General features: G+C 36.7%; 1 protein-coding gene across 1 annotated transcript in view; it reads right to left on the minus strand.

Annotated features, from left to right (window-relative positions):
- commd9 (COMM domain containing 9) overlaps window positions 1–13,776 on the minus strand; it is a 30,168-nt gene extending 16,392 nt beyond the window's left edge. The window contains exons 1-2 of the mRNA XM_072272204.1: window positions 13,690–13,776; window positions 9,767–9,892 (exon numbers count right to left, since the gene is read on the minus strand). Coding sequence (XP_072128305.1) covers window positions 9,767–9,892; window positions 13,690–13,731 — 168 coding nt within the window. The 5' untranslated portion in view covers window positions 13,732–13,776. The remainder of the gene's footprint in view (window positions 1–9,766; window positions 9,893–13,689) is intronic.
- Between the last annotated feature and the right edge of the window lie 588 nt (window positions 13,777–14,364).

Consider the following 14,364-nt stretch of genomic DNA (forward strand, 5'->3'; position numbering starts at 1 on the left):
ATGATCTCAGCACCAATCCACAGGGAACACCTGCCTACCAGCTTCCAGTCTGAAAGAACATCCATTTACGATGACTCTGCTTTCTAACTTTAGGACACTTTGTGTTGCTACTGACCCCTTAATTTCATGATGTTAATTTAGCTGACCAGCCTTCTATGCGATTCTATAAACTGCCTTCTGAAAAAACAATGTAAGCAACATCAACTTCCACAACATAGCTAGGTTAGTTGTACAAATAAAAATAAGTGGACATTACCGAGATATAGCAAAGTACAGTAACCAAGACTAGGAATTAAACAACCTGGTTACATAACCTTAGAACAGATAAAGTAGGGGAAAAAAGGATAGTCCTGATAATAAAGTACAAGAAAAAGGAAGCATAGTGAGAAAGGATCTCAATTCAGGAAATCTAGTAGAATAGAATAAAATTTGGGCGCAGTAGATGTTTGGTGACTTGGAGACTTGGAGACAATAGTGGTAATGTAGTGAAAAGTACAAATCAAAGTGGGTACAATAATCACAGAAAGTTTTAAACTATAAATAGACTTGGGGGGCGTCACGTGATGACGTGGGATTGAGACGTGTAAATCCAGCTCTCCCGCAACAAATCAGTAAAGTACCGTTTAAACAAAACAAAGTTAATAAATATTTTCTGAAAACTATTTATAAACTTTGTAAGACTACTTTACGATATGCCTCCTAAACTGCAACAAAAGAAGTCTGCTGTTGCGAAGCAGCCGCGAGAGGGGAAGAAAAAAAGGGCCTACTGCAACGATGGAGCCTCGGACTCAGGTTGGATCTCCTTCAGTAGAACAGGGAGCAATGGTGGTGGTAACGGGTTCTTCGAAGACGACACCGGAAATGCGCATGCGCAAATCGACACAACACAAACTACAAGAACCGACAGCCACTGCAATTGAAAATGACTCAGTCAGAATTGGATTCTGCAGAGAACACAGATGAAGAGGAGGAGGAAGAATTGGAAGCGATTGGAAGTAAAGGAGATGATAGAGACATAAGAGAGGCTATATTGCAATTAACGGCTGAACTAAGAAAAGTAAGAGAAAAGCTTAGAGATACGAAGATGTGCTATAATAAAGTTATGGAAAGACAGGACAAAATGGATAAGAAGCTTCAAAAGATGGAAAGAGCAATGGGGCATATGAATGATAGAGTGGAAAAAACAGAAAATGATTTGCTTGTCTGGGACTCGGAAAGAAATGGACTTGGAGAAAGTGGACATGTTGGAACATTTCAGTAGACGTAATAATATTAAAATTGTTGGTCTTAAAGAAGGTACGGAGGGAGAAAAACCAATAGAATTTTTTCAAAAATGGATCCTGGATGTTTTGCAAATGGAAGAGGAGGTTCGACCAATTGAAATTGAGCGGGCACATAGAGCTCTAAGACCAAAACCAAAAGATGACCAATATCCACGATCGATTTTAATAAAATTCTTAAGATTTCAAGACAAGGAAAGGATTCTACAGGCAGCTGCTCGAGCTGCCAAGGATAGAAAAGGGCCATTGATAATTAAAGGGAACAAGTTTTTTTCTACCCTGATATAAGTTATGAACTTTTGAAGAGAAGGAAGAAATTTAATCCAGTGAAAAAAACCCTATAGGATCATGGTTATCAATTTATACTGCGTTATCCTGCAACCTTGTAGATTTTTTTGCCTGGTGGAGAAAAGAGATTTTTTGATGACTACCAGAAAGCAGAGCAGTTTGTGCGAGATTCTCTGAATATTCACCAGATACAAGAACAAATCCAGGGGAGCGAGATAGATTGAAGATGAAGATTGGGTTAAAGAATGGACTTGTTGGATTTTTGAAGCTGGATGAATGTATAAATATATCATTAATTATACGAGGGGGGTAAGAAAGGTTAAAACTGGAGGAATATTAGTTGGGAATAGTAACATTAATTTTGTGTATATAATATATATAAAAAATTTTTTTTGTTGCGGGGGAGCTGGAAGAAGCACTGATCGATTGCTACGCTAATCATGTGTGCAAGCGTGGCTTTTGCCACGACCCGTAAAATGGAGGGGGGTAGTGTTGTGTATCTTTTCATTCACAACATTAGTGAGGGGGTATTTTGTTTTTTTCTTTTTTTGTATTCTTTCTATCTTTTCTTTTCTTTTTGCCTGGAAGGTTGGGAGGGAAACACATAGCAGCATGGTGAAGTTTAAAGAGATTCCCCAAGGAACTATGAGAGTTGAGAAGATAAGTAATGTTTTAGATAGGAGTAACTTTGTTAAAAATAATGACTAATTTATTGAATTTTTTGAGTTTTAATGTTAATGGGCTTAATGGACCAGTGAAAAGAAAAAGAATCTTAACACATATTAAAAAAATGAAGATAGATTTAGCTTTTTTTTTACAGGAAACGCACCTAACAGAAACAGAACATCAGAAACTAAAGAGAGATTGGGTGGGAAGTGTTGTTGCGGCTTCATTTAATTCAAAAGCGAGGGGAGTAGCAATTTTGATCAATAAAACGTTACCAATTAGAATACAAAATGTAATAACTGATTCTGCAGGGAGATATGTGATTATACATTGTCAACTTTTTTCTGAATTATGGACTTTTATGAATACTTATGCACCAAACGAAAATGATGCAAAATTCATACAAGAAGCTTTTCTGAATTTGGCAGATGCACATGAAAAAATATTAATTGGAGGAGACTTTAATTTTTGCTTAGACCCAGTCTTAGATAGATCAACCAAGGCTGTTATAAAATCGAAGGTAGTAAATTTAACTTTATCATTGATGAAGGATTTAAATTTGATTGATATATGGAGAAGAATCAATCCTAAAGAAAGACTATTCGTTCTATTCCCATAGACATAAGACTTACTCAAGGATAGATTTGTTTCTATTATCAATGCATATTCAACACAGAGTGAAAAATATGGAATATAAAGCAAGAACATTATCAGATCATTCCCCTTTATTAATGACAATAATAATGGCTGATAAGGAAGAACTGGCTTATAGATGGAGATTTAATTCAACATTATTAAAACGTCAAGATTTCTGTGATTTTATGAAAAAGCAGATTCAATTTTTTTTGGATACAAATTTTCATTCAGTGGATGATAAATTTATATCATGGAATGCGATGAAAGCATACCTTAGGGGCCAGATAATAAGTTATACATCTAAAATTAAGAAAGAATATATGGCAGAACTAGATCAATTGGAAAAAGAGATTACAAAAATAGAAAAAGAATCTCAAAGATATATGTCAGAAGAAAAACGAAGACAACTTGTCAATAAGTTACAATATAATACGCTTCAGACATATAGAACGGAAAAAGCAATTATAAGAAATAAACAAAGGTATTATGAGTTAGGAGAGAGAGCACATAAAATTCTTGCCTGGAAGTTGAAAACAGAACAAGCTTCCAACACAATAAATGCAATTAGAACAAGGGCAAATAAAATATCTTATAAACCTCTTGAAATAAATGAAACTTTTAAAAATTTCTATTCTGAATTATATCAATCAGAATCCCAAAATGATGTTAATGCAATAGAAAGGTTTTTAAATCACAAATTTCTCTTCCAAAATTGAATTTGGAAGAACAGAAGGGATTAGATATGCCTTTTACATTAAAAGTTGAAGAAGCTTTAGGATAACTCCAAAGTAATAAATCTCCAGGAGAAGATGGTTTTCCACCTGAATTTTATAAAAAATTTAAAGATTTATTATTTCCTCTTTTTATGGAACTAATACGTCAAGCAGAAAAAATAAACTTCCAGAATCTTTTTCAACAGCGATTGTAATAGTATTGCCAAAAAAAGACAGAGACCCTATGAAACCAACATCATACAGGCCTATTTCTTTATTGAATATGGATTATAAAATAGCAAAAATTTTATCGAATAGATTATCTAAATATTTACCAAAATTAACACATATGGATCAAACAGGATTTATTAAAAATAGACAATTGGCAGATAATGTAACCCGGCTACTCAGTATAATTCATTTGGCACAAAAAAGGGATGAGAAGAGTATAGTAGTAGCTTTGGATGCAGAAAAAGCATTTGATAGATTAGAATGGGATTTTTTATTTAAAGTATTAGAAAAATATGGGTTAGGAACATCTTTTATAAATTGGATTAAAACTTTAAATTCTAACCCTAAAGCTAAAGTAGTGACAAATTCTCAAATTTCAACACCATTCCAGTTAAAAAGGTCAACTAGACAAGGTTGTCCATTATCACCTGCTTTATTTGTACTGGCGATAGAGCCAATAGCAGAACTAATCAGAATTGATCCAGATATTATGGGTTTTAGAGTTAATCAGGAGGAATATAAAATTAATCTTTTTGCCGATGATGTTTTGATCTATTTAACAAACCCACAACATTCGTTACATAAATTATCTTCTAGATTGGATGAATATGGGAAGGTATCAGGTTACAAAATAAATTGGGATAAAAGTGAAATTTTACCTCTTACTAAAGGAGACTATAGTCAATGTCGATTAGTAACCCAATTTAGATGGCCGGTAAATGGTATAAAGTATTTAGGTATAAGACTTGATAATGATGTAAAGAATTTATATAAATTTAATTATTTACCACTGTTGAAAAAAATTCAAGAAGATTTTGACAAATGGATGATACTACCAATAACATTAGTAGGTAGAGTCAATGTTGTAAAAATGAATATATTTCCTAGATTACAGTATTTGTTTCAAACATTACCAATACAATTGCCACAGAAATTTTTTCAAGAGTTAAACAAATGTGAGAAAATTTCTTTGGAAAGGTAAAATGTCAAGAATATCATTGGAAAAATTGACATGTAAATTTGGGTTAGGAGGGTTATAACTTCCAAACTTTAAAAACTATTATAAAGCAAATCAACTTAGATTTATTGCATCTTTCTTCGATGATCAAAAACCAGCATGGATTAAAATAGAACTGGATAAAATGGGAGAAAATAGACCTGAAGATTTTATATATAAATGGGAATCTAAATGGATACGGGAAAAGAAAGAATCTCCTACATTAACACATTTGATTAATTTATGGAATAAGATAAAGGTTGATAATGAAACACAGAAATCTCTATTAGCAAGGAGACCTCTGTTTCAAAACAGACTTATTCCTTTTACAATGGACAATCAACTTTTATATAATTGGTACCAAAAAGGGATTAAATTTATAGGAGATTGTTCTGAACGAGGTATATTGATGTCATTTGAACAATTAAAGGATAAATATAAAATATCTAATAATACTTTCTTTTGTTACTTTCAATTAAGGGCTTACTTAAAAGGTAAGCTGGGTCAAACAATGTTTTTGCCAAAACCTAATGAAATTGAAATTTTAATTCAAAAAGGGAAAATTAAAAAATTTATTTCTTGTATGTATAATTTGATTCAAGAACAGACAATTAAACAAGGAACCCATAAGTCAAAGCAAAAATGGGAAACAGATTTGAATATTAATATTGATGAAACAAATTGGTCAAGACTCTGTCTTGACAGTATGACAAATACAATAAATGTTCGACTTAGATTAGTACAATATAATTTTTTACACCAATTATATATTACACCACAAAAAATAAATAGATTAAATTCAAATCTATCTGATAAATGCTTTTGGTGTAATCAAGAAATTGGTACTTTTTTACATTCTACTTGGTCTTGTTTTAAAATTCAACCCTTTTGGATAAATTTAAGAGTCTTATTGGAACAAATTACTGGAACTCAACTTCCACATAACCCTGTATTATTTCTATTAGGTGATATTGAAGGGATAAAACTGAACCTTAAATTGAATAAATATCAGAAAGAATTTATAAAAATTGCATTGGCAGTAGCTAAGAAGACTACAGCAGTTACTTGGAAATCTGATTCGTATTTAAGTATGGATCGTTGGAATAATGAAATGGCTAGTTCTATTCCACTCGAAAAAATTACTTATAATTTAAGAGATAAATATGTAACATTTTTGAATATTTGGCGCCCTTATTTACAAAAGATAGGATGGCATATTTAAGTGCTCTGATAAAGACCTTGGTCCCTTGGGGAAAGTAACGAATAATTATACCAAATTTATTTTGAATCCCATGGAGCATGTGGAAACCTTCCAACACCCAGGAAGTTCTTTTCTTTTTTCTCTCTTTCTTTCTTTTTAGGTAGGACCATATATATGGGGGGAGGGTAGATTTTATCTTTTCAGGTATTCTTTTTGAAAACTCAAAAATTACATTACAAAAAAACTACAAATAGACTTGAAAAACCAAATCAGCAGGAATAGTGTGGAGAACAAATTCGCAAGTGTATCAAAGAAGGTTTCAAGATTGTAAAGAAGTCAGTGAGGTGACAGGCTCGTTTAGATTTTGTAATGAGAAATGATTAATTAACAATCTCAAAGTTAAGTTGCCTTCAGAGTACACAGTATGTAAGGTAACTCAAGAAAAAAGTTAAAAAAGTGACCTAGTTCAATTCACAACAAATATGTATTATCTTCAGGCAAAAAGCAGGAAGCGTGATCCAGCCGTGGCTAATAAAGGGAATAACACCAGATGAAAAGGCACATGATGTTGTTAAAAAGTGTAGCAAGCCTGACAATTGCCAAAATTTCAGAATTTAAGGGCAGACCAAGGAATTGTAAAGGTAATGTAGAATCTAGTGAGAAATAAAAACATTGTCAAAGCATCTGTAGACATTCAAAAAAAGATAATATTACTGTGGTTCCCTTACAGACTGAGACAGGTAGGAAAAATTATATTAGGAAATGGCAGCAACAAGTGCTGTGTCAGTTTCCATAGAAGATACTCAAAAAACCCTGAAAAGGGTTTTCAGAGATTAAGGGAGCTAGGACTTTACTCTTTGGAGAGCAGGAGGATGAGAGGAGACATGATAGAGGTGTACAAGTTAATAAGAGGAATAGATAGAGTGGATAGCCAGCGCCTCTTCCCCAGGGCACCACTGCTCAATACAAGAGGACCTGGTTTTAAGGTAAGGGGTGGGAAGTTCAAGGGGGATATTAGAGGAAGGTTTTTTACTCAGAGAGTGGTTGGTGCGTGGAATGCACTGCCTGAGTCAGTGGTGGAGGCAGATACACTAGACAGGTATATGGAGGAATCTAAGGTGGGGGCTTATATGGGAGGCAGGGTTTGAGGGTTGGCACAACATTGTGGGCTGAAGGGCCTGTACTGTGCTGTACTATTTTATAAAATAGAGGAGCACTGCATAGAACATGTGAGTTGAAAAGAGATTGACATTGGTTTAAAAAAAAAGTTTAGTGAAATTAAACGATATTGAAAGTTCATAAAATCTTCAAGAACAGATTTCCTACATGTCAAGGTTTTGAAAGTGTTTTGGAGACAGTAGATGCACTGGTTATTATCTTCCAAAGTTCTACAGATATTTTTCACGGAATGAAATCAGTTTTATTATCAGTTATATGACATGAAAATCGTTGTTTTCCAGCAGCAGAGTGTAAAGATAAAATTACAATAAAATATAATAAATAGTAGGACAAAAGGAATAATCTAGTAGGGTTCATAGTCCGCTCAGAAATCTGATGTAGGAAACCATTTTTTGAAAAATATTTACTTTTATAAAATATTAGATAATGTAAACCATCGTTGGAGCTTAATCATTTGTACTTTTACTAAAGTTGTAGTGCAAGTACTTTATAACAAACTCATGTATTTTTCCAGAGTGTGGTGGTGGTTCGTTCCCACTTACTGGCAGAAAGTAGTATAGCAGTTAAACTAATGTTTTATCACCTTTCTTGTCTTCTTCATTTTTTCACTGGCTAAATATTAATTCATTAGCCATGTGATGTAATTATGCAATCATTGATTGGCGTAGTTCAAGGAATTTCTCTCATCTCGATTATAAAAGTGATGGGATTTTTCCAGAGGTGCCATCTTTTATCTTCATCGTCTTAGCTTTTCATTCACCTTAGCTTCATTTCTCAGCTCTTTATTTCGTTTACTTAGTATCTGTATGTTTGCACTTTAAAATAAACAATCGTTAAGGAATAAGACAGCTCGCCAATCTTGCCTCCAGGCAGAACCTGAGGATCAGATATCAAACAGAGGGCCAATACTGATGGCAGAGGGCCAGAATCTGTTGCTGAATCAAGTGTGGGTCTTTAGGCACCTGTACCTCCTCCCTGATGGTAGTAATGAGAGAACATATTGCAGATGGTGAGGGTCCTTCATGACAGATGCTGCCCTTTTGAGGGGCTGGCTCACAAATAACTAATACATTGAGTGGTCAGGGACTGGTTAATGGACAGGACAGAGAGTAGGAGTAAATAGATAAATATTAGGACAGATGGCTATGACAAATGGAGAGCTGCTCATTGTAAAAGTCATATGGAATAATCGATGCATATGGAATAATCCTACTCGTTCTTCCATATGGAAAAGTCATATGGAATAATCCTACTCATTAACATTGAGTAGGATGCCAATGTGGACTGGGAAGGGAACATAGAGAAGCTTCAGGAGAATAAATATAGGGCAAGTGAATGTGTAAATGAAAGTACATGTGAAAACAGATTACTCATATTGTGGAATGTTTTTTTTAAAAAACGAAAACACTGACATTGAGTGGAACCATGTCCTTGTACGTGCCACTGCTCCGAGAGCAGGTGTAGACTTGGATCGCTTCGTACATCATTAGAAATACATCAACAGGAGCAAATGTGGTAAATCTATTAAGTTACTGATAGTAGGATACCAAAAGAAATGGATAGCCCACTAAGAATCAATGTGATTAATCTTGGTTGTGCAAATATTTCCTTCCTTGGGTAGGGAGATCAGATTAGTACATACCATTAAAAGATAGTCTCACCATGGGTATTTATGAAAAAGCAAGATAACTCTGCTTGTGCACTCAACCCTTTTTATAATTTAACATGTCAATACTCTCCTAAGTATGTTCATTCACCTCTGCTAAAACTAGGCACAACTTTGGGAACAACAGGAATTCTGCAGATGCTGGAAATTCAAGCAACACACATAAAAGTTGCTGGTGAACGCAGCAGGCCAGGCAGCATCTCTAGGAAGAGGTGTAGTCGACGTTTCAGGCCAAGACCCTTCATCAGGACTTCGTCAACTTTGGGATTATTCTAGAGCACAAAAATCACTTTTTCTATGACCAAATAACTTCATTGACAGATCTTTGCTATACTAATATCACCTTCAATTTACATTATAAATGGCGGGGGGGGGGGGGGGGGAGAGAAGAAGAGAGTTTGAACTCCACAGAGACCAACCTTCCATCTGCTTACCACCCCCAAACCAAATAATAATTTCTAATCGACCTCCATTTCCTGTATCCTTAATCATTTTTTTTGTTTCTCCAATCCTCCACCATCTCAGAGTGGTACAGCCATAAAATGGTCCTTCCGCTCACCACATCCATGCTGTCTTTTTTGCTCATCTACACCAATTATTTGTAATCAGAACCATTCTCAAGAACCACCTCATTTACCTTCCCCCAATTCCAGTGACCTCCTAACAACTCAACAACTTCTCTTGGCTCCAGCACTCCCTCATTTCCCCAACTCGGGGACTTTGTTTAAAATTATCACCCTACTCTATCTCCTGGGAAACTCACTGTTGAGGTCCAAGCACTCTGGCTCAAAACACTGATTACATTCTCAATTTACGTTACTCTCTAAGACTTACATTTTTAAATACAATGATAAAGGTATATTAAACATACAAGTAAAACATACTGTGCTCAACCAAGTTTTCTCTTACCTGCCTGGCCTCCTCAGGAGTCACCGATAAACTACTGACGGTGTTGTCAACCAACTTAGATGAAGTAGTGGCCGCAGAGGAAAAACTTTCCTGACATAAATGCCTCACCACATCCTTTGAGGGAGCCTGAAAGACAGCAGCTCAATCACCAAGAACCTTCATTTATATCAAATGTCATTAACACAAGGTTCAGGGGTAGCATTAGACAATTTTACATGGTTAAACACAGATTTTACGCTCTTACAGTGCACCAGAGTACATCTACAAGACTGCAGTCAAAGGGAAAAAAATTTGCTACACTAATGGGCAAGCTGTGATCAGAAATCACTAGAAACCTGAATCTAGGTAAATTAAAAATATATTTGCTTCAGCAGGAGTGGGAAGTTGAAAAATGCTCCAATTGGAAAAAAAAAACTTTTTAGTCACATCATTCAGTTCAAAACCCAATTGCAGGTCAAACAGGTTTCAACTGGGTTTACATCTGAGCAAGCAGACCTAAGGTTAAGGCACAGATTACCAAGGTAGAAAGCAGGATCCAAAGATGTTGCAAGAGTGAGTGGGCCACTGTCAGTCAGAGGTGACCATGGATGTTACATCCTAGCCGTCTAGATACACAAGCCTAGGCAATGGAGAACAAGCTGTTGCCCATGTAGCAAGCTCCCCCTCTCCATGCATCTGATGAACACAAACGAACAGCAGAGAAGGATACAGTTTGGTACTAGCAGTGTCGCAGGAGATGCAACTCTGCATTGAACTCAATGTAGGACTGCCTTAGGGACTCCAGCTCCACATTTTTCCCTCGGGGTTTACACCTGAAGCATTCTCCATGAGTGGGTATAGCTGCAAGGCAGCGGAAGTTTGAGATCAGAGCTTTCCTTCCCCTAGATGAGCTGCCAACCACGGCTGACGAGCTTCACCTGCCCGAAGCGACTATTTTTAAAGTGCCAGTAACCCACCTTCATCCCTTCTCCTGTCAGTAGGAACTGTTCCGTCAGGCTTAGTAGCTAAGCCGCAGATGAAGCTGGATTTGGTTGTCAGAGACTATTTGAGGCACGCACCATTGGGAGCATTTAATAGGTAGTGGGAGCTTGTCCCCATTACCACCCCCAGCAATAACAAACTTAAGCAAGAGTGAAGCTGTAATTTTGCACAAAAAGTGGGTTAGATGCAAGTTTGTGGCTGGAGAGTGAAGATTATTCAAGGGAGAACAAACATCGAAATGGATCCACTATATACGAGATGCTACACAACTTCTCACTGAAAAAAATTGTGCCATCATGCTCTGGGAACTGCACTTTATATTACATTCCAAATGAAAGCAATAAAGAGTAAACCAAACCTGAAGCAATAGCTTGTTGCTCCTTTTATCTAGCAAACAAGGCTCCTATATGTTTACTGAGAAGCAAAAGATCAAATTATTTGATTTCATGGTTAAAGAACATGAAATAGCAGAAGTTCCTTGAAACTAGAATGTACATGACTTAAATGCAATTGTCAAGTGCCAGCCAAGTGGTGCACAAAACCAGAGATCTAAGGAATGAACACATCCAGAGAGACAGCATCTTTTATTTCACTAGGTACCACTGCATTCAGGATTATTAATAATTGTTGGGGGCTATGCCTTTGAAAAGGTTTTTGTGTTTCTGTAAATCATTGATTTCAAAGCATAAATTAGGCAAAGTAAGAGAGTTCTCAACAGTATCAGTTTAATGTCTTTCTTCTTCTTCGGATGTCCATCGAAATCCGATGATGACATCCACTCCTTTAACGGTGAGATCTTTGATGACTATACAGTCCTATTTAGCATAAAACACTGGGCCACCTTTCAATATAAAGCCATGGAGACAAAAATCCTGGAATTATTAATGGAATGACAAGGGAAAAAAGAACTTGAATTTATACACCTTTCCCATTATCATGACACACAAGTGCTTATAACACTCACCAACTGGTAGATATTGTAATGTAAAGAAATACAAACGAATATATACACTGATGTGCCAACAAAATGTAGATTTTTTATTATTTGCCTAAGAGGTTACGGTGTTTCAATTTTGGTGACTCACATGTACTGATAGTAAACATTATTCCCTAGCAATTCCTTAGCTTGGAACACAAGTAAGATCAGGAGTGGATCATTCACACCCTCAAGCCTACCCCATCAAACAACAAGATCATGGCTGATCTTCTACCTTAACACCATTTTCCCTTATTCCATGGCTCCACTAACAATCTCAGATGAGATGGCTGAGCCCTTGACCAATATCTTTGTGCGTTCTCTAACCAGAGATATTCACCAGGAGGACTGGCAAACAGCAGCTAATGCTGTTTCATTATTCAAGGAGGGAAATAGCAATTATTCTGGAAATTATAGACCACAAGTCTCAAATCAGTGGTAAGAAAGCTACTGGAGAAAATTCTTAGGGATAGGATACATCAGAATTTGGAAAACCATGGCCTAATTAGAAGTTGTGCCTTACTTTGATTTGATTTTGAGTAGGTGGCAAGGGTGATTGATGAAGGTAGAGCTGTGGATATCATCTACTTGGATTTTCTTAAGGTGTTTGACAAAGTTCCTCTTGGGAAACATCCAGATTAAGGTGTGTGGGATCCTCAGAGAATTGGCTGTTTTGATCCTGAATTAGCTTGCCCAGATGGAAGGTAGAGGATAGTGGTGAATAGGAGTTGGTCTGACTCATATACATGACCTGTATGACAATATGGATGGGTACATTAGTAAGTTTGCAGACCATACAAAGATTGCTTTATGGAAGAAGACCAAAGGATACAGTAAGATATAGACCAGTTGCAGAAATAAGAAATGACAAATGGGGTTTAATCCGGTCAAATGTGACGTGTTGATATACAGAGGCATCTTGGGATCCCAGCCCATCACTCCTAGGAAATGGCTACACAGGTTGATAAGGTGGCAATGAAGGGATATGGCATACTTGTCTCAATTAGAGAAGACAATGAGTTCAAGGATTGGGAGGACATCTTGCAGCTTTACAAAACTCTAGTCAAGCCACACCTGGAACATTGCATTAAGCTCAGATGCTGCATTAGAAAATTGATGTCAAGGCTTTGGAGAGATTGCAGAAATAAGTTACCTTGAAGTTACAACAAGGGCATTTGTTATAAGGAGAGGTTAGGCAAACATGGGCTGTTTTCTCTGAAGCAACATGGAGATCTGACTGAAGCTTATAAGAACGTGCAAGGCATAGAGTAGATAGGTTGAAATGTCTAATACCAGGGGGCATTCATTTAAGGTAAAAGTTCAATGATGATATGCAGGGCAAATTTTTGTTTTACACAGAGAATGGTGGGTACATGGAATGCACTGCCAAGGGCAGTGGTAGAGCCAAGTATGACTGAGTTGTTCCAGAGGCTCTTAGATAGACACATGAATGTGCAGGAATTTGAGACATCTGGACCTTGGGTAGACAGAAAGAATTAGTTTAGTTAGGCTTTTGATTAATTAACTTGGGTCAACACAATGGGTTAAAGAGCTGTACTGTGTGTTCTATGCTTAATCTAAACTGAAAGAACAGCACCTCAAGTTCCATCTAGGCACACTGTACTTCTCAATAATTAATACTCAGTTTAACAATCTTTAGATAGAGATACTGTTATTTATCCCCTTTTCTCTCTCCCCGTCATGCAAATTATTACCATGACAACGCTGGTCTTTATCCACCTCCTCATTAATATTCCCTCTCTTCACGCCACCCACCTCACCCTCTCTTCCTTAGAAGAAACCATCAGTTGGTCCTGTTGGAGGCTCTCGGACCACTCAGGTTCCCTCCCCACCGGGGAGCTGTACACAATTTTGAATTTGCTCCAGCATAAATACACTCGATAGCAGTTCTCCCTCCTACCATACCTGCACCGACAGTAAAGGGCACAAACCCTTCGTACATTACCTTCAATAACAGCTGTAGTGATCCGAACCCGACCTCCTCCATCTTCCCCACCTCATGTGATCTTTGTGCGCAGGCGCCGTGCCGTACAATGCACGCTGGGATTTGTAGTTTAACTTCTGAGGAAAACGCGTGAACTTTTTTGTTTTAATTGAGCTTCCCTTATCCCATGGACACTTCCGCCTCAGTTGCGTCTTAACTTGAATGCCCCACGACACAGTGGTGTCCTTATCCGCGATATTTTAACCCGACAAATATAGAAAAAACATGCTAGAAATTCTCAGCAGATGATTGGAGAGAGAACAGGAGCTGGTGTCCCGAGCAAAGAATTCATCAGAACGGGAAAAATGAGGGGAAAAAGCGTGTTTAAAGTCGCAGAGAGGGGAATATTAAGAGATTCACAAGGAGTGCCTGTAACAAATTGCTTCAAAATCCCGCAGTTAGAACAAAATGAAACAAAAATGAGGGAGTAGGCCTGAAACATGGACAAAGAGCCAGGCAAGGCATAGGTTTCATAACGACATATGTGATGGAAAAATGAGTGATGATGAGGAAGAAGTTGTTCCTTGTAAGATCAGTTTCATCTGGGCCAGGAAGAAGAGTGGTAAAAATTAAAGGTAAATTACACTTAGTGAGGTGATTGTCCCATAATTATTGTCTTGCACAGGTAAAAAAAAT

The sequence above is a fragment of the Mobula birostris genome, chromosome 11 (assembly GCF_030028105.1).
Source record: "Mobula birostris isolate sMobBir1 chromosome 11, sMobBir1.hap1, whole genome shotgun sequence".
NCBI classification, from domain to species: domain Eukaryota; kingdom Metazoa; phylum Chordata; class Chondrichthyes; order Myliobatiformes; family Myliobatidae; genus Mobula; species Mobula birostris.